The sequence below is a fragment of the Leptonotus elevatus genome, chromosome 20, assembly GCF_054856555.1.
Source record: "Leptonotus elevatus isolate MCC_2025b chromosome 20, RoL_Lele_1.0, whole genome shotgun sequence".
Taxonomy (NCBI): domain Eukaryota; kingdom Metazoa; phylum Chordata; class Actinopteri; order Syngnathiformes; family Syngnathidae; genus Leptonotus; species Leptonotus elevatus.
Genome location: NC_141258.1, coordinates 9,735,657 through 9,763,225, shown reverse-complemented (window position 1 = coordinate 9,763,225; position 27,569 = coordinate 9,735,657). Strand labels below are relative to the sequence as shown.

The 27,569-nt window shown below is 40.4% G+C and overlaps 1 protein-coding gene across 2 annotated transcripts in view; it reads right to left on the bottom strand.

Moving 5' to 3' along the window:
* The window catches only part of shisa9a (shisa family member 9a), a 46,570-nt gene extending 20,836 nt beyond the window's left edge, over positions 1–25,734 (bottom strand). The window contains exons 1-2 of one of the 2 annotated variants that reach the window (XM_086064467.1): positions 24,873–25,734; positions 24,158–24,264 (exon numbers count right to left, since the gene is read on the bottom strand). In XM_086064467.1, coding sequence (XP_085920593.1) covers positions 24,158–24,264; positions 24,873–25,390 — 625 coding nt within the window. In that variant the 5' untranslated portion in view covers positions 25,391–25,734. The remainder of the gene's footprint in view (positions 1–24,157; positions 24,265–24,872) is intronic. The other variant, XM_086064468.1, reaches the window with a different exon arrangement.
* Positions 25,735–27,569: the final 1,835 nt, after the last annotated feature.

Genomic DNA, 27,569 nt, shown 5'->3' with positions numbered 1-27,569 from the left:
TATTATCTTGCCGCAATCCAATGCATTGACTTGAGTCTCAAAGGACGTTGTTAAGCCCGGCAGCAGAATGAACGGTAAGAAAACTCCCTGACATTTATAAAACCTGAAAGCTGTGTAAGGCAGAAAATAAATAAGCAAAATCACTAATCGAGATGAAAAATGTTGCGATAGGAACTTTTGCTGTCCTGTGAGACACTAATATCCCTTAAACATAACCTCGTTTTTTTAGCATATTCCACAGTTTCCCTTTTCACACAGCACTTAGTTTTTTTAATTTGTATCCCCCTCCTAAGCTACAACAGATGGGGGCAACCATTTGTAGCGAAATTATAATGTGTCATTTCAACTCATTTCACACTCATGTTAAATGCAAAATGAAATAAAATCGGTTGCATCTATCGTGCTTGAGTGATTGGAAATCACTCACGTGTGAAGGGCAGGCGAGCGATTGAAACAGGCTAAGGAACGTATAGTGTGTAATAACTGTCATTTCATATTGAAACGACATCATCAACCGCATCATATTTCAGCGTTAAGCAGTAGTGGAATGTGCTCACGTTGATAAATAGGCAGTGTGACACATACTTCAGATTGGCAGTTATTGTTACATATATTCAGACAAGCTGGGCTGCACTCTATCTACTAAGGTGACAGCGTTTATCATTCAGAGTCACCAAGAGGTACGAACACAGCAAAAATAATACCTGCTCCACTAAAGCACAACTGACAAAAGGATCCCTATTTATCATGGTGATGGATAGCCACAAAATGAAAGACAAAGTCGCAATGACATCATCGAGGTCTATTGTGCGTCTCAACGAACTTCTGTCTCATTCGCACAAAGGCGACTTAATTAACTTTAACTTTAACTGAAATATTGCACTGCTTTTTAAACATGTAAGAAAAAAGCAGCACGCCATATTTCTTCCTTCTCCTCCATTCTTCATCCCCACTCCCACAAGTGCTGCTCCGAGTAAATATTTCTGATTGGCAGGATGCTAACACGGCAGCATGCTGTCATTCACTAGTACCTTCGCCCAATGGGCCGTTCGGGCTTCCCCATCCGACGTTATGAGTCAGCAGCGGGAGCGCTGCTGCTCCGTCAACTGAGGACGACATTCTGCTCGAGACAAAGCGACACAGACGAAGAGTGGCAGGTAGGAAGGAAGGCATGGGAAGATGGCCCTGCTAAATGTGTGTCTCCACAGGAAGCTGACAAGACGTCAGTTGTTGTGACCCAGTTATCACTAGCAGACAAGGCCTTCACTCTTGTCCGCTTGACTGGCACTTATGTTATTAGCACAAATATGTTAGGATAGGATTGGAAACAAGCACGGAGACGGCCGTAGTGGTTAGCATGTCTGTTTGCTAATGTATATTCCCAACAAAAAAGTTGGGGTTGTGGTAGTTTTTATTTTGGGGTTAAGTACGGAATGAACGAATTGTTTTGGACCACTGGTATATGGTGTATATCAAGACTCGAAATAAGCAGTTTCACATCGCCGTTTGCGGGTCAAAATTAGCATTTTGTTTATCATCAAAACACACTGATACACACACACTGACTGAGAATCACAGATTTTTCCAACAACTGAACTGAAAAGCTTCATGGACACACTCACATCACCTCTGTGTGAGTAGTTGGAAGTAGAGGTAAGGTCGATGATATTTGCGCCACACCAGCTAGCTAGCAACTAGCTTCGGCTGGCTACGAGTGTGTCTAAGCATGTTGTGGACTTGATATCAATAAGGAGACCAGATTTTCAAAATTAAAAATAGGGATACTCAAATTTAACTAAAAATCAAATATAGAATAAATCCTCACCAGGAACTATTTATAAACAAATTTAATAGCTCGTCAATCTGGTGACCAGTGATTGTGTTATTGCTTCAGCTAATGCTAAATGCTATCATGGTTAACAGTTCAACAGCTCTAAATAAGCCAATGCACCCAGCATTATCCAACCCTTTTTGCTTGGTCCCGGCAGCTTTTAAAAGCTGTGCCTTTTACCTCTCACATAACATTGGAAATATGTCGCCCCCCCCAAAAAAAAAGCTAGGTTTGCGTTGGGTCTGACCGACGACTACAGCATTACGCTAGTGCAACTACATTTCCCATGATTGTTAGACCAAGAAGCAAGAAGTAATTCTAATTCTGATATGATGAAAAGACGCCTGTTAGTGATTAGTTGCGGATGAGAATGAGAAAGCAAACGTTAATGTGTAAGTCAATAGGAAGGAATTTAACATGTAAATTCCTTTTTAATTGGTTTGTCTTGTGAATCGCTATGACAAGTGTGTGATTGACATACACATTAGCCAAAAGTGAGATGCCGGGACGCGACCTGCGTAAAAAATGGGACAAAACAATGGTTCTGGCGAGATCTGCTGGGATTCGGGACACAAGGCTCAAAACCTGCTACTGTCTTGGTTATGGTCATTGCTAAGATAACGTTATAGGATTGTATCATTCATCCATCCGTTTTCTATAGTGTGATCAGATCATATGAATTTATGTCGAAATTTTACATTCATTTAGTCCGATTATGGTACTTATCCCTATGATTTTGTCCATTGCCAGTACAGTGGCTGCCATCTCTCTTCCATTGGCACTAGTGTTGCAAATTCTTCAATGGATGGCACCGAGTCAGCAGTCCAGACCAGAGTTCCCTGTTCCAAGCCTTTTTGTATTGTTTCATTTAGAAAAGGCAAAACGCTTGCCATTCACCAGCGACTGTCTTGTTTTTTGTAAAAATTTCAATTAGTTTACTGCCTTCTGCGTCCCATCTTGTGTTTACCTGCTTTTGATTGTGCTCGTCTCATTCTGTCCTGTTGACAGTTCATTGGACCTCATTTCTTGTCATGACATTCACTCACATTAGCTCTGACCCTGTTATTTTATTGACATTGCCTTTTTGCTGCACATGCATAATAATAATAATAATAATAATAATAATAATAGACAGGATAGACGAACAACCACATCCACACCCATTGGCTTAGAGCTGGCCTTAATGCATGTAGATATCCAATTTTATATTCCTGGAAAAACTGTCACCATATCCAAGTATTTTTCTTTTCTGATTTAAGCTAAACTGATATATTTGTCCCTGCTTCACATTTAATCCAGCTTCCTCCATAGTAACAAAGCAGACAGACTGAAGGCAGACTGCTGATAGTATTTAATTACCTGCAGCCATCCCACTGCAGTATTTTATAATCTGCTCCTCTGGCTCTGCTGAAGTGATGTTTTGTCTATAAGCTCTAGTCTGCTGCACCTGGTCTTCACGCTGAATGCTTGGCAGGTGTGTGTATGTTAGAACACAGCTGTGAGGGGCTTTTCCCAGCCTCCGAAGACAAAGACGGGGGTAGAAGCCAGAGTCCCCCCAACCATACACATACACGCACAGTCTGCCAAGTAAAAGCAGCAGCAGTGACTGCAAGTGGATAAGAAATGCATTGTGCTAATTAGTGAATTTAGGCAGCAACTGTTGTACGCCATTCAAACAGCATTAAATCAATCAAATTAATCCTAAACTGCAATTAACAGTTTGGTGAACAAAGAAAAGTTTGTCTCGAGGTACGAATAGAACTCAATAAAACAGAACTGTTTGATAGTAGTAGATGTAGTAGGCTAGTATTTGCATAATCTATAATAATAGATAATAATGTAATAGTAACAGAATAAAATTTTGTTTAGGATTTTTTTTGAATATGTATATGTATATATATGTATATGTGTATATATATATATATATATATATATATATATATTTATATTGCCGCCCTCAATCTTGGCTGATCTTTCATTTATTTCCGTAATTCAACATAAAATAATAAACACTTCCCCCACCCCCCGAAATAGTAGTCAGAAATCCAGTTCCTATAAAATCATTTGAATTGTTACTACTTAATATACTTTATTTTTCTTTTAATATGGTGAATTTTGATTCTTAGTTAACTGTAAAATATAATCCTCAAAATTACAGAACTGAAATCGAGAAATATTTCTCTCTGAGTTCAACTTTTTAAATTGCATTACTGGAAGGAATTAAGTTTTCCACAGTATTGTGGTTTATTGTTTATTATTAGTATAGGCTGGGAAAGCCTTTCCTCCCAGACTCGTCCACTCTTGTGACATGGGAAGTTTCATCAATAACATTCAAGCCAAGTCAGAATCACTATGTATGTTATGATGGTCTCCCGCTACTATATGGACTTGTAGTTCTGATGGCATGAGAACAGCACATTTACTTTTACCCTCAATTGGTTGATGGGTTCATCATTTCATTATCATGTCCACCCCAACACCAAGTTTCTGAGCCATTGATCAGAGTTTACTTTCCAGAGTGAAAGAACAAGCGGAGCTGAAAGTAGCATTAGCACAGGTTAGCTAACAATGTTACCAGGTTCGGTTGTTGTCATTGTAGGGTTGGGAGATATTCATGTTTGGTTAGGTCATGCACCACACCGCTATGCTAATTGATGAGTGTATTTCGGTAAAAACGCTGCATTACTTTTTGTTCTCCTAGACTGTGGAAACAAAGACGTCCTGCAGGTTGTTTCTAACTGCCCTTTTTTGTCCTCGCTGAGCTAATCCACAGTTTTGAAACATTTTTATCAAGGTGATAAGAGGTGCAAAATAAGGGCTTCATTGATAAGCTTAATGTTTGGAGTGATCTCTATATTCTGCCTCTCTTATGCATTCCTGCAATATGCTTTTCTCATATCAGCACATGGCAGGCACCCGGCTCCTATCTATATGGCTATTTATTTGCATGCAGGTTTATCCTGCGTGGCACTTTAATCGTCATCCTCAGTATGTATCTCCCTGCCTTGTTGTCCAGCTTGAAAAAGAAGGTCATTGCAGCACACGTCAGCTTATTGGATACCTTTTCCCCAGCTCTTGAATGATGTACAATTTGGAGGAATGGAATATTATTTCAGGAACCTCGCAGAGGCCCACAGGGACTCCTCCTCACTAAGAGATACAGATTAGCCCCTTGGTGAATACCACACTCCACTGCGCACGCCTGTCTATTACGGCCGCAAACACACCTCGGTGACATTCTATTATGAGGGATGTAAACTAAACATGGCACGTATTGATGGCCCTTGATGCAGTAATCGTCTTGGGCAAGACATCCATACTCCCTTGCACAGATGAGGCTACAATGGAGAGGGGAGAGGCAAAAACTAGGTTACGGAAATAAGGAAGGCTGCCTCGCCTCATTTGTGGGCAGGAGAACACAAGCACTGGCAGGAGGTAGAGTGTGTGTGTTGCATTGTGTTCCACGTGGAAATGTCTTTGTGGGAAAGACCATGACTGAAAGTATCAACAGTACAAACATGGCACCATCTACTTTACTCTAGCTGTTTTGTTTTGTTATGTTTTTGTTTTTTTTGTTCACTGGTTTAGTGCAGCTTTCTGTGTGAATACCTGTTACACATTTGTATTCTAATTCTTACAAGGCAAATGGTCCTTCAGAGCGCCACACATATTTTCACTAAATGGTACAGTTCAGATGAGCTCACCACAGTGATTGATTAGGATAGAAAATAAAGGATAGCTAGAGATAGCCATGTAGCTAATGGATGGATTATTTACCATTATCTTGATACCCGTAATTCAAGTTTGAAATTTGGAAGTTTGTAAATTTGAAGCGCACAAATTGACGCACTAACAAGCTGAACAAAGGTGTAGTGCTTGACGGAAACGGCAACATTCGTGTCATGGCAACAAGGAGTGCGAACGGACAAAGATGCCCCCCTCGGCTTGATGAATACTGCAGTGCAGCAAGGCAGACAGGCAGGAGATGGCTCCTCTGCAACAACGGGGGGGTAAGAAGTGGGTCACTCGGAAATCCCATACGGGTAACCCCTAAACCACTCCGTCCAATCATCCATCCTTTCATTGCCACTGGGCCTGAATGCACTGCCACAAAAAAAAAAAACTCCAAAGCTAGCCCAGAGCCTTGAGCGAGAGAAGCACACTTACGAAAAAGTGCAAATGGTACTTGGTAAACTTGCTTGCTTATGAATGGGACATCTTTTATGGTAATAGAACTGTTAGTTCTACTGCTTCCAACAATAGTAAACTGAAGAAAAGAAGGCTTGCATGCTTATATAGTGTAGACTTTTTCTTATGTGCCATTAGTATGCCTAAATGTGTTTGATGCACTCGTCTTTGAGTCCAATTTCCTGAGAGATGCTAAGCTGAAGCTAGGGTAACGGGATTTGCAAGTTCTCACAAGGGTTTACAGTATCTGCATATTTAGATTACAACAATATATGCACACTTAGTTTGCTACACAAGCAGTGTATACAATATAAATAATACATGCTCTCGATGCCCGTGCGCAAATTCTAATAATAATTCTACACCCACGCATGTCTTTCCTAATAAACTTCATTAAAAAAGTATCTAATTATGAGATTCGTTTTAGTCCGCACCTTTTAGGTAATAATTACTAACAGCTGCCTTCTGGAGAAGATAAGTATCCTTTATAAAAACACAAGTTAGCGCACCTCACTCCCTTTAGTCTCTTTTGTTACTCCCTGGTTCTTTCACTTTTGAGTTTTTTGCTAGAATTCAATGCGTATTTTGAACTAGCAAGAGTTGAATGTTGGTTTTAATCACCTTATTCACCTTGTGAAATAATGTTACAAGTTGCTTCACATTAAAATCAGTCAATTGGCATAATAAAAGTCTGGAATAATCTAAACAAACATGTTTGACATGGGTCTCCGATCAAGCTAATGTGAGAGGAAGATGGAGTACTCAAAGAAAACCCACACAAACGCGGGAGAAAAAGCAAAATCCACGCAGGAATGCTCAAGCTCATATTCAAACCCCAAAACCTCAGAACTGTGAGGCAGACGTGCTAACCAATACTCGACTTTGTTGCCCTTAAGGCTAATTTGAGGATTAAATTGCCAATATGTTCTGCCCGTCAAATGATGACTATTTGATACAATACGGTCATTCTGTGACATGCATCTACTTCCACATAACTCATCCAATTCACATCATTCCAATAACAAAAAAATCCACAAAATCACGCCATGTGGGCTAGTATTTTTTTTTCCATTACAAATATTTAGTTTTGCCATAATTCAAAAATGTTCACCCAAAATGGTCCAGGTGGAGTTTTCCCCCAAAGGTTGTTTATCCAATAGCACATTCAACATTTTACACATTTATATCATTCCCATTTGAAATTTAAATCATTCAGCTTATCCAATTCACCTTGGGAATGATTTTCAATTAAAAAGAAAAAAACAAATCCTACATTTTCACCATTACAATACCTCAACAATGTCCCTACTTATTCCCAATGACATCAACGGAACAGATTGACATTTTATATTGAAAACGTTCATTCTAGCTCATTTTAGCTCATTCAATTCCCATGCCAAAAATTCTGATTTACCAAAAGTTCATAATTTTCCCAAATAAAGTTTCCACAAAAAAAGTCGTTATTCATTCCCAATGACCGAATTCAATTAAACAGATTTACATCGTTCCCATTCAATTTACCTTGGAAGTGATCTTAAAATTGTTGTGCCCAAAAATTCCAAATTAATTCCCAATGGCACATTCGAAAATACATCCATTACATTCAATATTATTATGATATATTTTAATATCATTTTGAAATTGCAAAAGCATTTAGGACCAGCGGTTCAGATGATGGATGGATGGTTTCGTTTATGAAGCCACTTCACCAAATTCCAGATCACACTTTATGCATGCTAACTTCCAGATCGAGATCCAGATAGTTTACGTATCGGACAAAACTATCAAACTGTGTGCTTTTTCCTCAGCAGAAGAAGATAACTGTGTTGTTTTTACATTGGAAATGCAGTCTTGAAATGGCTTGAATGCATTTGAATTTAGGCACGAGCAGATAGATATTGTGGGTCAGAGGAGGCAGTCATACATAAATCAAATCTGTTGCAGTGCTGGCAGTGCTGTGCGCAATGAATTATGTATCATTTATAACTTTTAACTGTTGATCTTGGGATGGAGCAGAGCTGGTGGAACAATTTACACAACATGAAAAGAGGACAGGATGACAAAGACGGCAGAATATATTGGAATTGTTGAGAAGAAATCTCGGCTTGTTTGGGGGCACTGAAGATTAAAATCAATACAAACATGCAGCCCGACTAAATGGCTGGCACAGCCAAATAAAATCCAATTTGTTGCTGGTATAACATGAGGAGACGGGCAGAGTCATTAATCTTTGAGCATGATTACTCTCGCATGTATGCAAAATGTTCAGATTCAGCTCCTTCTACTGAGGTTTGTGAATATTCACTCAAATTTTCCAAGCATATTAATATTGATATTCGAAAATGATTTGCACCACAGCACACCTGCCCATTTACATTTTCAATGCATGCATGCATGCATGCACCACGGGCTGTGAGTGGACAAAACCACTGCAGGGTGGCATACAGATCGGCCGGTTAATATGAAACAGCTGTGACCATGTTTGGAGAGGATGCTGTGCAGACTGGGAGACTGGGGGTCATGTATTGTTCAAGGCAGCATGCTGAGTTGGAGATGAGCACGTCTGCCTCACAGTTCTGATTTTCAAGGTTTGAATCTCGGCTTTGGCCTTCCTGTGTGGCATTGGCATGTTCTCCCCATGCATGCTTCCACATTCTAGATGCATGTTGTGTGCTTTATTTGAAACATAATTTTCGTTAACGGGAAAAAACCTGAAATTGCCTTTAAAAAACGAAAACTAGTTGAAACGACTTCTTATGTTTAGAAAACATATAAACTATAATAGCAAACATTAATTTTATTTTCATCTTTGTCAATTAAAAATCATACATGAGATTTCGGAGTTCATTTCAGATGTATTTGTTTTGGTATTGCTGTATGTTTGAACAGAAGAAGGAAGGTCAAACAGTTGTTTGAGACCTGTCGTCTACTTTTTTTATTTTTTTTATCTGGTACTCAGAGCTGGGCACTTCCGTTAATCGGCAATTCCCGTCTTTGACGACGCCCACCTTGCGGCAAGTGCACAATGACACAAAGCCTCAGATAATTATATGGACTGAGCACGGACTGAAGCATAGTTAAGTCCATGGATTGCGGTGAGTACATCCCTCTCATGCCGTGTATTTTTGAAAGTCTTCGCATCATAAAGCGTTTGTCCTAAAATGCGAAAGCATGCGCCGAAAGGTGGGCATCGTCATCGATGGGAATTGACGATTAACGGAAATGCCCATCTCTGCTTGTACTTAGTTAGTACTCTATATATTTTAAAAATAAATAAAACTAATACTAAAACTAAAAAAAAAAGATCATAATTAATGAACCTACTCTAAAAACTAATTAAAACTCGCTGAATAAAAAAAGAAAGAAGAGAAAACACATTTTAAAATACTATAATTAAAAATCCAAAACTAGAAGGTAAAAAAGGTTAAAAAATAAATAAAAATAATAGGTAAAATGTTTGTCTCCAATACCCTCTATAACTATGCTGCCCGTGCATAAGTGAATTTTAAAAGCTCTAATGTAGATGTGCTTATGAGTTGTAAATTAGAAGAATTTGATTGAATCTGTTTCAGAATTTATGTTGAGCAATAATGATATTTGTTTGAATCACTAACCGTCTTTTAAGAATCATACGTGTAAGCGCTAACTGACATATGATGTCAACCTACTGTACATACAGAAAATATCTGAACTGCCATACAATGTCAAATGAAAAACCACTATTAACATTAAAATGTGAAAACTGGATCAAGTTTAGACGCTGACTGATCTGAAGTCTCTTGAAATGAACGTGCTGTCTGCAAGATATGACATATTGTAATTAGCAGACAGATACTTTGAATTCTGAGAGGACATTTCCTGACCCATTTGAACTTTTTGCTCGCCATTACTGTGTACAGAGGGGCAGAATCATTCTTCTTTTCTGAGCTTTATGTTCAGTTTGATTTATTTCCAGCTCTCTGCTTTTTTCTCTCCCACCTGTTCAACTGCCTTCTGTCAAGCCGTATAGCATATTAATACAGTAGTGGAGAAAATCGTAAAGGTGATGGAGAAGGATCAGATTATCTCTTCATTCATTCCCCAAGATTCCTGAGGGAGTGTGATTCAATCGCATCTTGCTGGTAAGGTTGACAGTGACATCTAAGGGTACCTCTCTCTTGTGACGCCTTTCATGCTTCTCTCGAATTCGTGTTTCTGCTCTTAGTGCTGCACTTTTATTGCCTCGTATTTTTCTATGCAATCATTGCAGGATAACGCTTGTAGGCATCTGTATGCATGCAGACTTGTGATAATATGGCTCGCATAGCGACGACACAGTCTCCACTCCGAGACCAGACCTTCAACAGGTAAGGTCATTTGCATCATACCGAGGTTTTTTTTCTAATTATTGACATTATTAAAACTATGGTGGAGGCCCAAAGCATTATACTGTATGATGCAACGCGGTTCTACGCCACTGCAATGTTATACTATGCAGATTTTTGATTCAGTCTTTGTATTGAATTTATTAGATGTACAGGTGCACTTAATGTTGTGAGCAGTAAATGCATATTAATGTGGGATCTTCTAATAATCGTCATCTAATAATGTAAACTGAATAAGTACGCTGAAGAAGAAAAAAATCCCCAGGGATGGAATTTTGAGTCAACTATTTAGAGAATTGATGACAAGAGTAGTTTTTGGAATGACTGCAAGTTTTAGTGTGCATAGTTGGATAGTAACTAACTGAGGGGAGGAGCCGGAAGAGGTAGTGACCCGGGTTTCGAGGGTCTTAAAGGATTTTAGCTGCCCTGGTCTTGGTTCTTGCAGCGTAAGTCTCAATGAGTGGGTACCAATGAATTTTTTCAGCAGGACCTAACTGTTCGTTGCAGTTGGATTTGGCCCTTTCTTGTGCTAGTGCCAAACCGGACTGTGGTGGAGGAACACAGGACTGATTCAATGACTGCTGAACAGAACTATCTCAACAGCTCCTGTGATAGGCTGTGCTTCCTCATCAGCAACAGGAAGTACATCCTCTGCTGGGCCTTTTTCAAAATGGATTTGATGTTGGTCTCCCACACCAGAGACTGTAATCCCCAGAAACTTGAAAGTCACAATGGTCGACACAGGGCAGTTGGACAGTGTGAGTGCCAGCTGTTGGTGTTTCTTGAAGTCTACCATTATCTCTACAGTCTTGAGTGTGTTCAGCTCCAAGTTATCTTAGCCGCACCAGAGCACCAGCCACTCCTGTCGATATGCAGACTCGTCGTCACCGTCGTTGATGACTGTGGTGTCATCAGCAAACTGGACTTTGGCAACTGGGTGCGTTGAGGGGACGTTCGTGTAGATCAAGAAGAGCCGCGGATAGAGGACGCATCCTTGGGGCGCTCCGGTGCTGATGGTGCACATTGATGATAGTGTCCCTCCCACCCTCACCGTCTCTGTCCTGCCTGTCAGGAAGCTGTAAATCCACTGGCAGGTGGCAAGACACTCTAACCTGGAGGAGCTTAGAGGGGAGGAGTCCTGGGATGATGGTGTTGAACGCAGCGCTGAAGTTCACAAACAGTTTCCATAATGAAATGCATCCCTATGATGACTGTCATCATCCACTGACCTGTTTGCTTGGTAGAAGAACAGCATGGAGTCCAGCAGGGCTTCAGTGATGCCCTTTAGGTGGTCCAGCACGAGGCGTTCAAAGGACTTCATGACCACAGATGTCAGAGTGATAGGGCTGTAGTCTTTCAGTCCCGATATTGAAAGTTTCTTGGGGACTGGGATGAGGGTGGCGTGTTTGAAGCACGATGGGACCTCACACAGCTCCAAGGATCTGTCAAAGATCTGTGAAGACTGGAGCCATCATGGACACACCGTGGAGTCACGGTGTGACTGAGGTTGTTGGTGGTCAGGGTGGGCAGATGTGGGTGTAAAATTGTCTTTTTGAAATTCGCAATTGAACAGATGCAGGTTGTCAGCCAGTCCCTTATTTTTATCCCCTTGGAGGGATAGTTTCCTGTAGTTTGTAACTGATTTGAGGCTATTCCACATGGATTTAGAGCCGTTCGCAGTAAACTATTTATCCAGCCATTCTGCATAGCTTCTCTTTGCGATGTTGACTTCCTTTGCCAGCTGGTTTCGGGCCCGTTTGTACAGTATTCTACCCGCGTTGAAACATGTCCTCTTTTGGCCTTCTTGAGTTGTCTTGAGTTTGGCAGTAAACCATAGCTTGTTGTTGAATGAGCGAAACATTTTTGTTTTGAGATTAATGTCGGATCTCACTGTGTCCGTATGTTCGTCCAAGCTGCGAGCGGAAGTTTCAAAGACACTGCAGTCAACGCAGTCCAAACATCCCTGTCATGGTCCTGTATTTGTTCCTTGTGATTAGAATGTCAGTTGCAATGTAGTTACTATGCTCCTGTGTTTGCCACTCTTATTGTTTATTGTGGTCATGATGCTGTCAGTTGCAGTTGCTATGGTCCTGTATTTGTCACCCTTAGGTCCTTTATTAGGTCCTCTATTTGTCACTCTTATTTGGCCATAAAGGCTTTTATTCCTTTTATTTATTCATGTACAATTGAGTATAGTTGAGGTTTCTCTGCATCCAGGCTGCTCACGGTTCTTAGTCAAGGTTACTCCCTCAAGTGTTTTCTACAAGGCCATCTGAATCCAGGCCTGCTCTCTGTTGTTACTTTGTATTTTTGTCTATAAAGACTCTCTGTTTTTCAACTTTTGTGTCTTGTCTGCTTTTAGGTCCAAATTCCACACCTCGCGTGACAATTTAAACATGTATATTATTAATAGATTCAATTCAATCAAGCTCATTAGGTTTTGACTGACCATTTTACATACTATAAAAATGGTGGTTCAGCCTCAATATGTATTCAGGGGGCATTTTTCTTTTTGGGCCCTTTCTCATGATACTGAGGTAGTTCTGGCTGTGTACAAGCTGTGTAACAGGTAGACAAAATAAAGTACAAGATGTGACTTCCAGTGAAAGTAAGGCTCTCAAAGCAAGCTATTAAATATCCTGGTGCAAATCCCCCAACAGCATTTTGTTTCTCCTATCAGGCTTTTGTTGTGTTCATAGCTTGGAAACCTCAATGCATTCTAAGCTTCTTGCATTTATTCATATAACTCATTTATTTCTTAGTGCAAATGGGGGATATATAATCTAGAAGCAATAACACAAGCTAAAAAGCTGATTTTGATGCTTGTGAGCAATATATCCCAAGAAAAAACAGAAACAGCAGTTGGACGCTAAAGGAGAGCTGAAGCAGAATGAGCGCTGCAATCAGAGCAATAAAAAGCAAAACTGCTGTTTTTGTGAGGTGTTCCAGGCTGGTAATCTGCAGACAGGAACAAGATCTATCAGAGCAAAAAGCCCAGCATCATGACGCATTTCGACCAGCCACATGTCCTCTAGCCGTAGGCCAGCACCCAGCAGGATTGGGGGTGGTGGGTGTGGTGTCCTTATGTATGCAAGAGCGCAGCAGGGCAAGCTTGAGCAGGGCGCCAACGTGGCCCTTCCTCCTCCGGGCAGGTGGCGTATGAGCCAGGCCATACTGATGCCTGTGGGCAAGAGGGATTGGCGGCGCCTCCTCTCCAAAGACTGGGGTGCAATGAACTCGGCATGCAGATAGGGAGAAGGTTCGCGAAGGCGCCCCCAGCGTGAGCTTTCCCAGCCTGTGAGTTTTACATCGCTGGTGGCAACAAGCAGCTTTCCAGGCAAATCTGCTGCCTGCCCCCGGGCTGCAGGCCCAGAAAATAAATGTGTTCTTGTTGCTGTGGCACATGACTGCTTGTTGGTGTCCTTGCGCATGTGTGAAATTATTCTCATAATTGTCACAGATACAATGTAAAACAAACTCTCTTGCCTTCTTCGTTTGTATCGTATCGCATTTTAATTGGAGTGCATCACACTGCGAGTAGTTTCATACATTTAATAGGGCCATATTAGGGAAAACTGACTTTTTAATTGTTTGCATACAAATAATTGGGGCTCTGGTGTGCCTGTATGGCCATAAAATGTGGAATTATACAACCAATTAAATGTGAGCAGCCTATTTTCTTTGAGCAAACCGCTGAATCTCACGGTTGAACTATTTTTCATAGTACTGCCATGACTTAGTCAGTCCAGGCCTTTTGTTTGTGTTAGATTAGGGCATGGGTGTCCAAAGCTTGGTCCTGGAGGGCCTGCAGTGCGTCGGAGCAGGGAAACTTCAAAAACTTGCAGGACCAGTACCTGTTCCAATCAACAGGATCGTTATCACGCTTATGCAGAGCTTGCTGATGAGCGTCAGCTGTGTTGGAAAAGAGAAACATCCAAAACCTGCAGGACTACTGGCCCTCGAGGGCCGAGTTTGGACACCACTGGATTAGGGTGACCAGATGTCCCGTTTTAAACGGCACCGTCAAAAATTTTGAGCCTTGTGTCCCGAGTCCTGCCGTATTTTGACAGCCCCACATTTACGCAGGTCTTGTCCCGTAAATCCAGTCAGCAAGGCAATTGTTTGGGCCATGTGTATGTCGCTTACACAGTTGTCATAGCGATTCATACAATAAACCAATTATAAAGGAATTTAACTGTTAAATTATTTCTTATTTACTTTCACATTCACGTTTTCATTCTCATTCTAATCTTCATCTAAATCGCTAGAGGTGTGTTTTAATCATAATCAACTACTTCCTGCTTCCGCGTCTAAGAATAGTAGTCCTACTAGTAGTGCCAGGGGTGGGCAAACTCGAGGTCCGGAGTCCTGCAAGTTTTGGATGTTTCCCTTCTCCAACACAACTGATATAAGATCAGCTCATCATCAAGCTTTGCATAAACCTGATGACGATCCTGTTGATTAGAAGCAGGGAAACCTGCAGGACTCCGGCCCTCGAGGACCGAGTTGCCCACCACTGTACTAGCCTAATGCTGTGGTCGCTGGTCAGATCCAACGCTTGCTGAGCTTTTCTGGTGGCATATTTCCAACGTTACAATGTTTAACCGGGCAAGGTAGGTGAGTGCATTGCTTGTTTAGTGCTCTTGATCTGACAACCAAGATAGCATTAAGCAATAAATAATGACACAATCACCGGTCACCAGATTGACTAGCGATTGGATTTTTTCTCAATGGCTCATTGTGAGAATTTTGTCATGTTTGGGTTCTGTGGGGGTTGGGTTTTTGTCTCTTATTGGTATTCTTGTCTGTGGTTGGTGTTTTTGTCATGTGTTCCTGGTTTCTTCAATTTTCTCGTTATGTCTAACCACGTCCACCTGTGTGTGTCTTCCCTTCCCCAGGTGTGTCTCATTAGTGTTAGTGTATTTAGTCCAGTCGGTGTGGGTGCATTGTCTACATTATGTATGGAAGTTCGTGTGTCAAGTCATTGTCACAGTCAAGTCGTCTTAGTCACAGCCAAGTCATCTTCGTCACAGCCAAGCCATAGCCCCAGCCAAGTTATAGCCACTCTACAGCCTAGTCACAAAGTCAAGTCAAGTCAAGGCAAATCAGGTCACGTCATGCTCGTTCCAGTCATGGCGACCAGTCTAGTCACGTCCTGTCCAGTCATGACGACCAATTCAACCCCGTCCAGTCATGGCGATCAGTCCAGTCACGTCCCATCAAGTCATGGTTGTCTGCTCACCTTTTTCCCTGTTTCATCAAAGTACCACGTATTACACTTGATTCCTGTTTCACTGCATCTGGGTCCGCCATCCCTCAATCACTCACGTCCCACATGACAAATGTATTGTTTATTTAAATTTCAACTAAATTGTGGTGTCCCAGTTTTTAATACTGAAAATCTAGTCATCCTAGCACAGATGAGAAGTGATATTTTGCTTTTGGCCAATTCATCCAAAACAAGGCTGTTTTGAAAAACGCGTACAAATGCACAGTTTTGCCCTAACTCACCTAATACACACTCCAGGATGATGAGTTCTAGTCTATTGTTATTCTACAACATGCAATTGTTGCAATGATAATGTATTATATTACAGGCAACACAGAATAACAGGGCTGTAATAGAAGCAGATTACACAGGATTTAACACGGCACAACACAGCCACATGCTAGATAGCCCATGTGGACTAACAATGCAATATGAGCTTTGCCTACACTGCATGTTCAACAGTCAGAAGTATTATTGTTCACAGGAACGTAGCAGTTTCAATAATAAAGATGCCTGCATTCAACTGAGCAAACGCATTCAAGCATCACAAATAAAACCCACAACTCCAAGCTGTGTTTTTTTTTAGCTACTATGTATTGGTTAATAATTAGGTTTGCGCTTGACTTACTGTGACAGAAAAGTGTCAAAATATTTGTAACTCTCTTATTATATCAAACGATTAAAAAGAGTCAGCGTAGCAGTTAATTACAATCCAGTGGTGATAACCACCTGTTTAAACATACAGATGGGAGCTCTTTCAGCCGATTCTGTGACATTCTGTGAGCCTGGCACCGCTGCATACAGTAGATAGTCCTATGGCGCTACAATATATGTAAATGAGGAAACAGATAAAAAGAGATGGATGCAATTTATCTCTGTGCACTCAAGATTTGACTGAAGTGCACCACGGGGTCATGCAGCTGCCATTTGCCTGCACGAGCGTACGCTCAAAAACTACTAAACACATTAGTGTACATACTTGGACACATGAAAACGCTCCCCTACATAATTACCTGTCCAATGCAGTGGAATATGAGACTTTCTCACAGTAAATTACATAATTAATATTCATACTGAAAAAGATGGGGGTGCTTGGAGCGGGTGCAATATATTCACTTTCATTACTTGGATACAAGGGGCAGAAGCGCTGTTGTCTCAGTATGAACAACGAGACAGCTACAGGAAGTTGAGCAAAATTCAAGCAGACATTCGTGGTATTTTGACTTCATTAAAACATAGTTAGGCTATAGCAAAACTGAGAATCACAGATTTGTACGTTTTTCCAATAACTAAACCGCTGAGACTGTCCGAAAAACCACCTACACATAGTGCTATTCATGGCACACCAACTAGCTAGCAACCAGCATTAGCTGGCTAGCTTGTTTGGCTAAACATGCTGCGGAGTCAGTAATCATCACCTCCATGTTGATAAATAAGCTGCACTCCTTACAAGAATCTTTCTCACCTAGGCATGATGAGTAGTAATTAATAGAAGATGAATGCTAATTGCTAAGCTAACCTAAGATTGACTTAAAAATCGTGAATAAATTAAGTGCTTGGGTGATCAAGTACACTTTTTTTTTTTTTTTTTTACATAAGTCTTGCTGGAACAGTGATAAAGTGAAGCGTATCCAACTTTAACAGAAATTTAGCAAGCAGTTTAACGTCTTGACAGGATATTATACACATGTACACTAATAATGCTATACACACAGCTAAACAGGACAGAAAACCAGTGGCATACTGGGAGGAGTGGCCTAGAAAAGTATGCATATAGCATATCGTACATTCGAAATACTAAGTGTAACCAGAAATGTAAATTTGTGTTTGAAATTGACTCATTGAAAATGTGTCAAGACAATAAACTACAGTTGGCTGCTATTCCCAATGGGGCATATTCTCCTGTTCGTGCTTAAGTCAGTTTCTTACGCATCTTTCCAGCGCACTTTCAAGGTGCGGTGATTCTCCCATCTAGGCTTCTAGAAAACGCGTGGAGTGTTACAAGTGGCTTTCAACATCAACACACAACTCAATTGTTTTTAAATAGTTCCTTGTATAGGTCTATAACTATACTTGTTTTCAACTGTCAGTTCAGGTCATTTGCATTAACAATGCAATATATTTTTTACAGACACCATGTATATTATCACAACACATCATTGGTTTGTGTTTTCCACGTACTCTAAACCCGCTTCTTGGGTTGGCCTGATACATTACACTGCCGCTCACTCAAATCAAGTGAATCACACCTTAGGGGCTAGTTGACTGCAAACCTCGGTCTTCACGTAAAAGGCTTTTCAGGAAAAAAAGAATCCACCTATCTACTAGACTTATTTCCCATCTGCTAAAACTGCAATTCCTTATCTTCTCATAACTTCCCAGTCACAATCTCTCTATGTTGGCAGCGTCCTGTCCATGTCCCCTCTGTGCCTAAACGGAGTGGATTTCTGTCAAGTTGATGGTGGCCTTGCGGCACCTAGGTCCTCATAAACAGGCATATAATGGGGTCTTGTGGATGCTGAGGGGCCTCACATTAAGATAATTAGGCAGGGAGAGGGTGCATGAAGGAGGGCCTGGAGAGAAAGAAGAGGCACTGCTGAACATTGCCTTGTGGCTTGCCTTTGTCAATTGGTCATATACTATACTATACCATACTATACTATACTAATTATATACTATTAATTATACTACCTTGTTTACTATAATACTATGCTATATTATATTATTATTCTATACTATACTGCACTATACCATACAATGATAGTATACTACCGTGTATACTATAATGGTATTCTATGATATACTATAATAGTATACTACTTTGTATAAATAATACTATGCTATGCTATACTATACTATAATAATAAACCATATAACACTATACTACAGCTATACTATACTATAATAAATTCTATACTATATAATAATATACTATACTCTACTATGCTATACTATAGCCTACCACACAATACTATACTATACCATAACATACTATACTACTTTGTATACTATATTATACTATTGTTCTATACTATACTGTACTATATTATACTATAATAGTATACTACCGTGTATACTGTATACTATAATGGTATTCTATGATATACTATAATAGTATACTACTTTGTATACAATAATACTATACAATATTATTTTGTTGTCTCACACTCACCTAATGTGCGAGCATGGGAGTTAGGAAAAAAAGCTTTGAAATCTGACTCTTTGTGTTGTGTTGTTTGTGTATGTGAGTGAGCAGTTCTGCACTTCTGCTGTGTTACGTAACAGTGGGGCTAATTTGCATAGTCACCACTCCGACACCAGGTTTCTCGACTGAAAGGGGATGTAATTCTTGATCTTTTAGTTATTTCGATAGAAGCATATCAGAGGCATGTTTTAAGACAATTTGCAACTGTTTTAATTGTAAAAAAATAAATAATAATTATAATAATTAAATACTTAATACATCAGATTTTAGATTTCCCAGCTTTGGCCATCAAACTGAGATTGAAGCAGGCAACATTACAGTGCAGACACAACCCAGATAGCTCGGTCCCGCAGTCATGTTCCCTTTCACAGTCTCTCTTTGCCTATGTATTTTCAGCCTGCCCTGTGAGTCGGATCTGTAACTGAGGCTCTCGCTTCCGCTCTGACACTCTGCAATCTGATGTGAAACAGTGAAGGCGCCAGTGACAGCGGGGAGACAAAGGTCACAGTACTTTTTTCCGCCTTTTTTTTTCTTTTTTGTTGGATACACCAAGCTTCTTTTTGACAGGTCTGCACTGTGCATTAAAAGAAAAAGGTAGAGCACAGCACCCATGTGGCGCAGATGAAGTATTTTGCAGACAAGGCCTTTCCTCATGCCTGTGAAATCTCACAAGCAATTACCTATTAAAATTTTTATCTTTCCCATCTCGGAATGTTTAGGAAAAGATTATAACTGCTGGGGGAAGATAATTAAGACTGCAAATGGGGAATTGCATTGTGAATACAGCGCACACTGTGTGCATGCAGCAATCTCTTTTGTCTTATTAAAGCGAACCGTGCACCTGAAGCTCTAATGTGAGACCCCCAATGTCAGATATATTACTGTCAATATTGATTAAAGTGCGAGAAATCAGAGTAACGACTCATTCATACTAATATCAAATTACCCTGTTAATTAAATTCGACTGGAGTGCGTTGCTGTTATAACTGTTCTGTAGTCAAAGCATCCGTTGCTGAAAATATATTTTAGGTGTGCGTACAGCAGTGCTTCTCAATTATTTCCTGTTAGTTGTACCCCCCCCCCCCCAACCCAAGGATGAAGAAACTATTTCACACCCCCACAACTCTACACCTCTGCATAACATTTTATCCTTATTAACAGTAAAGAAAACAAAAATATATATAAATCCGCTGAAAAACTTTAATAACATTGTTTATGCTTCTTGTGCACACTCTGACAATGAGAGCGCCACTGCCACCTATTGTAGTGGATGTGCAATTACACTTTATTCTAGTATGGCAAAAAAAAAAAAAAAAAAAGCATGTTTCCTAGGGTCCATGGCATCGCACTGTGCCATTATTTGAGAATGGCTCGAGAGTAAAGCACGTTGCAGTATTATTTTTAACATGTAAACATTATGGGTTTACCACCATACTGAGGAACTGTATATTATCCATAGAGATGTGCATGTGAGTCTTTAAATGTTCCATTCTACTGGCCTTTCTCTTTGAGATGAGTCGTGATTTTTGTTTGTAGTGCCAAAAAAAATAATATTTGAAATGTATCCCGAATTAAGTTTAAATTCCCCAAGGAGTTTTCTGTGTATACACTCCTTAGTCCTCAATTCCAAAAGGAAAGCCTTCAGAGCTTCATAGATGGCTGCTGCCATCAGTGTGGGTGTTTGCCACTAAGATCTTTTTTACTCCGCACATTATGCTGTTCCCGTTCCCACTTCCGCTCTTTCCCCGAGCCTCCCTTTTTTGTCTCTTCAGCTCTTTGACGCTGAAAGTGAAGCGCTGCAGGATTTTGAGCCTTTGAGGATTCAAACTGACGCTGTTGGGTATTGAGACAAAGTCAGCCCAGCCAGTCAGTCCAGCTGGGGATATAAAAAAACAAGAAACTTGTCCATTTTTAGTAGACTGCCAGGGCCCCTGAAAATGCATGAAATTCTCTAACATTACAAATTTCTCAGGCAATTGTCTTATTAATTAATATTGTATTATAATACAATATTTTTTTTCCAGGTCCATACTGTGCTCTCCTTTAAAGGGATACTAGACTCATTGAGCAATTTTCAGTAAAAAAAAGGTAATGTTTTGTCCAAAATGAATTTGATAACTTCATTATTTTTGTTGTACAATTAATAACTTTAAAAGCAATTTTTTCCACTTGCTGTCGTCTGAAGATGACATCACCTGTGCTGAGGAAGTGGGTAACCACAAATCATGCCTCACCTGTTTTCTGGGTTAGGTCAGCAAACTGAGCCATGATTGGTCGCTAACTACTTCCTCAATACAGGTGATGTCATCTTCAGTCGACAGCAAGTAGAAAAAATTGTATTTAAAGATATTAATTGTACATGAAAAATAATGAAGTTACCAAATTCATTCTGGACCAAATATTAACTTTATGCTGCTGAAAATGGCCCAATGAGTCAAGTAACCCTTCTTCCTCATGTCTCCTTTTGTCACCTAAGAATAGCGGGGCGCTAACTAGCGAACCGCCAGGCTTCCCGTTCCGTCTCTGTTGGTCATTGTTATTTAAGACAAATTCATTGTGTCTTACATACTTGACCAATCAACCTGATTGTGTGTTGCTCTCTTATTGTGAACATGCAATAGTAGTTCAACGTAATCACAGACACTGTCGATGGGAATACATACATGACAAAGCAGCAGCCCTCATCAGAGATCTATTCACAGAAAAATAGTATGCGTTGATTGACATGCACAAAAGACTTAAAGGAACGATTTTCCCCGACAAGGGCAGCAAAGACTTGCCACGGGTCCATTGATGCCAGTAATAAGGTAATCATGCCATAAGCTTTAATCAATATGTGCGCTAAGAATAGATTTTCCAGCACAAACCTGTGCTACATGGGAACAAATCCACTTTGTGCCGCACAAGCGTGTGGTCCATTTAACCTTAGCACTTATCTTTACATTGCAATTACCATCCATCCATTATCCTCTTCCCTTCTCTCTGCTTTCACACTGACACTGTAATGCCCTTTTCGGTCTGCGCATCATCTGATAAACATTAAAAACAAGAACAACATGCCTATATCCAGCAAATCCATACCTAATTCCTCTCCTAGCCAACTTCCCCTCTCTGCCCCCCGTAATGAATAGTCACCCGTGCCAGCGGAAGAAGCCCTGAACCAATCAAGGCCGGCTGTCTCATACAGAGGTTTTTTTCCCCCCGATCTCAGAGGTTAATAACAGTCCACATGATTACCCACAAGCTCGAGGATTAGTAGATTCCGCACCGCAAATAGTAATCGCCATTTCACAGCAGCGTCCACTCAGGTGATAGGCCACCCCACTATCTCATCTCTCCCACTGCGAGGACAGAAAAAGATGCCCACTCACAAAGAGCAAAAGACTTCAAGTGTTATTTTTTTTTGTCCTTTCATGACAATTTGAAATAACAGCAACTTATGTTTTGTTGCCGTGTGTTGTTCTCACAAAAGTTGTAATGCAGCTATTTCTCACGCTGAAAGGAATTTGATGTCCTCAGGTACTCAAAGCGCTTTAACGCCGTTTCCTCATTTTCTACTGATGACGCATCATCAGGAGCAACTGGGAATTCAGTATCTTGGTCAAGGACACTTCAACATGGTCACAGAGGTTGAGGATCGAACCTACAACCTCTTGGTTGAGACGAGCACTTTACCACTGAGCCACAACACCCCGCCTAATCTATTTCATATTTTTAGGGATGTTCCATAACACTTTTTTTTCACACCGATGTCAGTACGAGTACTCAATTCTTGAGTAGTCACCGATACCAAGTACAGATACTACTAGTACATTTGATACATAAAATTAAAAAGGAAAAAAACAATGACAGGTAATTTGAAAGAAAGAAAGACAGAAAATAGATACAAATAATAATCTAGTGGCCAAAAACTCAATCAAAATATGTGGTCTTACATCTTAACTCATTCACTGCCATTGACGGCTATAGACGTCAAAAATTAATTTCAACTATTTATATTAGTTTAACATTTTTTTCCTTTTTTGTTAAAAAGGGTATGAAAACCTAGACTTTTTAAAAATTGTATTACAACAGAAATGTGTAATTAATCATGAATTAACTAGTGACTAATTACAATTAAAAACAATTATTGCCTGACGCCCCTACTTTTTAATAATCTATTCTTTATAAAAAAAAAAGAGTACAACAATTATTTTTTATTTATTTTTTTACAAAAAAAAAGATTATTAAAAATTAGGGGCGTCAGGCGATTAAAATTTTTAATCATAATTAATCACATGACTTCACTAGTTAACTCACGATTAATCACACATTTTAGTATATATATATATATATATATATATATATGTATATGTATTTTTTTCCAGGTTTTCATACGCTTGTTAAAAGAAGTGGAAAAAATGTTAAACTAATAAAAATAGTTCAAATGAATTTTTGACGTTTAGCCGTCAATGGCAATGAATGAGTTTATGGGCAGACATGTATGCCTTTAGTTTCTGATCGTAAAACGGCCACAAGATACCAGTATCGGATACCAGTATCAGTCATCTTTGCGACTACTGAGACCTTGAATTTGTGATACCGATACCTGGTATTGGTGCTCAGCTGTTCCTAGCTATTGTAAATAATATTAAAAATATACATTTTATGATATTATCAATGTCATGGACAGACTGCACAAGATTTGGCGCATTAAATTATTCGTCAATTCATTCATTACTATTCGTCATTATTCGGCGTGGGGAAGGGAGTGCACATGGCGGCCAGTAACGTGGCGATTGATTAATATTCAGTAATACTAATCTACCAGTGGGGGGGCGCGTGGCCCGAAAATGGACCGCTCATTGAAATTCCTGATGGCCAGTCCACTGTACACAGCACACTGGTGAGTGGCGCCAAGGAAATGCACACAGCATATTGAACATTAATTGTATAACTAATCAGAAGTGCGGAAGTCGTCAGTCAAACATGTCTTAATGACTTATAACTACTTTGAAGTGGTTGGACTGCTGCATACTAACAGTGCATCGTCAGGTCCGCGCATATTTACGCCTTCATTTAGTTTGATCTCGGATCTGAAAAAAACAACGAGGCTCGGTTGTATAGTAACCCACGGGATTCCACATAAATGGATGGCATTCAGATGCCTTGAAACCCTTGAAACTCGCAGCCTCACGCACTCGCGCACACTCCTTCCACTCCATCCCACACACCCACTTCCCTTATTCCAGAAGCACAGGTTTTGTCCAAATGGATGTATAATCTGGTCAGTATGCTCTGTCCACATTCAACCAACTTACGCAGGTTCGCCGCCCTGGAAACATAGTGCTTGGAATGCATGCTTAGGGCCTCCTCCCCCCGGTACTGCTCACCTGGACACCCGCCTTGCAGCACATTGGCCACCGCCCTGTAAAACATTGGGAGAAGGAGATAAAGAAAATGACTTTGGACACCTGACTTTGGGGTTTCTGGTCACGCCATTTGTTGTTAGCAGTATGTGGATACTGCAACATACAGTCACACTTGTTTAGTGTACTATATGTGCTCAACCCCCCCCCCCCATATTTTCCACAATGAAGTAACACGTGCGTTTGTGTGTGTGATTTGATTATTCAGCTGAACTGCACTATAGGCTCCTACGACGCGGCAATATTTCTATGTGATTGGTCGCGTGGCCCGATGCAAGATTGACACAACAACTACTTGTTCACATTAGTTTACGCTGTTTTCCTTGATCATTGCACATGCTACAGTTAAGCCCCTATTGAGAGCATTTGCAGAAATGGAGCGCGATGCCTCTCTTTCTACTCGGGTGAAAGAAACCGCCCCCGCCTGTTGAGAGGAGCGTGGCTCACGTAATGTTATGCCACAGCACAGAAGCTGAGAGAGGGAGAACAGTAGCTAACTCACACACACACACACACATATATATATATATATATATATATATATATATATATATATATATATATACACACACACACACACACGAAGCATTTAGCATTCAACAATTACCTGTACATGTTCTCTCTCTGAGGACGGTGAGCCTTTTCAAGCCCCAATTTGGTGAAAATCCCCACGAGAGCCATAATAGCCACAACTCCACATATGATGTAAACAATTAAGTTCGTCTTGTCTTTGGTGGTGTCTTGCAGCTTGTTCGTTTTCTTATACGGGGTCTGGCCAGTCTTCATCCACAGCGGGGTGTCATAGTTTTTACAGGTGCTCTGATCCAGCCGAGAGTGTTTGTAGGAGCAGCAAAAGCGGAAGCCACAGGTGCCGCAGCAGTACAAATAATTGCCCGTTTTGCAAGTAAACGGCGGGTCCCACTGGCCCATCACGTCGTAGTAGCCCCGGCATTTGTCCTCGGTGTGCGGGGTCTCCTCCGACACGCTCTCCTGGTCCTCCCTGGAGCCGTTGGAGGTGGCGATCATCACGAAGCCCCCGAGCAAGCCCGGCTCCCCGTCAGCCTCGCACACCAGAGCGGTAACTTTGAGCAGCAAGAAGCCGAGGAGAAAGGAGTCGCCTCTCATGGTCGCGTCCTCCGCCGTTCAACTTCACGCTGAAACGCCGACACTCGGAGAAGGGAGGCGGTCATGCCACGCTGAAAAGTCCAGAAACATGCATCCAAACAGCAACGCGCCTTCGTCCGAGCTGATGAACATCTTAACTAACATCATCTAAAAAGCACGCGAGATTCAAAAGCGCTAGTTTCTCTGTGTGTCTTATCAGTAAGGCGTTGTTGTTGTTTTTCTTCCCCCCCTTTCCTCCTGGAGAGTGTTGCGCTTTACGCATCCGTCGGCGCGCTCTTACGCACCAGACTTGCAGCACTGAGGAGGAGAGCGCAGTGAGAAATGTGCTGGGAGAGCCTGGTGCGCTAAAGAGAGGAGGAGGGAAAACAGGCGGAAGGGGGAGGACGAGAGGGAGAGAGAGGGAGAAGGGAGGCTACGACGAGGACGAGCACAGGTCCAACGTTATGAAATCATGTGATTCAAAAAAAAGAAGAAGCCATTTACTGCCTTGCTCACAATAATAAAATTATCCTGACTTGATCATCTTGGGCAGTTGTAGTTATTACTGGTAACACAAGCAGCCTGATGAATGTAGCCTGAAACATATTTCTCATGAGACTAATATATACAGTATAAATAATTATTATAAAACAATATTTACATTGTAAAGAATTGACTGTAGAGTTGACAGTAAATAACTGGCAAAAACGTTGCCAGCTAATTATTGTAAAATCTCAGTTAATATCTGCAAAATTATATTATATTATGCAGTATATTTGCATATTATACTGTTTTTTATTTTTTTATTTTTTAAATTGCTGATAATGATTTTATTCTTTGTGAAAATTTTACCAAAAAAATGTGAAAAACAGTCACTATAGACCTCAATATTGTTTTAAGCCAAGTATTTGTCCCTATTCTTGTGTTTTCAAAGGATTACATTTATCGCATTTGGTTAATCACGATTAATTGCTTACTAAAAAGGCTTTTTATCAACATTTTTTGCCCACCAAATTTGAAGAGCACCTGTTATGTGTTCATTCTTTCGACATTTAATGTTATGAGGATCTCTTCAACATTTTTTGATAAACTGCTCACGCTCATCCTCCTCTTTTTGCAATCAAATAATTACTTGCATAATTTTAAATGAAAAAAAAAAAGACCACTAGTTTGACATGAACAAATATTCTGTTTTTAGAGTGTACACTCTAAAAACTGTTGGATACACTCTAAAAACAGTTAGGTCAAAAATAACCTAATTATGGATAAAAAATTGACCACTTTATGGGTCAACTTGACTCAAAATTGGGTCAAATCGACCCTAGTAGAGGACCTGTCCATTTTTGACTCATTTGGGTTATTTTTGACCCAACTGTTTTTAGAGTGTATATTATGTGCAGCCTCACTAGTGTAAAAATGGCATTATGCTTAAAATGGCGTTTGTGGAAAATGAATAAAGCAATAAAATTCACCTATTTGTATCCACCTCAGGTGGCAGACATTTTGCTACTTGCTGTCAACTGAAAATGACATCCCAGTTGCTCAGGTAACTAGTCGACCAATCACGGCTCACCTGTTTTCTGAGTTTGGTCGTGACGTTCACAAGTTGAGCTGTTGACATTCTATGGACTCTACCTGAATCTTTACAGACAAGGAAGAGGAAACTAATCACTCAAGCATGATCATTTTCACCACTTTTTAAGACTTACCACTGGTTTAAAAAAACAAACAGAAAAAAATCCAACAGCAATTGGTTCCCAAATTATCATCCAAACACCTTGTCGGCCACATTTGAGCAAACCTTTGCGCTTTGTCGAACCGGGGCAGCTTTTGCGTGGCACAATGATCTCAGCACTTTGCAAATGCAGCCTGTGAAGGGCGCAGCCCCTGAATTGAGACACAACCACCGAGACAGACAACCATTCACACTCTCCGTGAGTGGGAACTGCACTCACGCTGTCAACCATGACACTATCAGTGACTTGCCACTGTATCTATTTTAATCTTCCACAGGAAAGGACCCAAATTTGGTAACTTAAAGGACCTATAAACATTTAATAGAGTACATTTTGCACACAAACCGACCATTTTCTATTGCGCTTGTGCTCATTATGGTCAGAGGTGAGAACACATTCACATGTACAGTATGGACAATTTAGAGACAGGCACTATATAGAAAATGGATGGAAGAATTACTGTC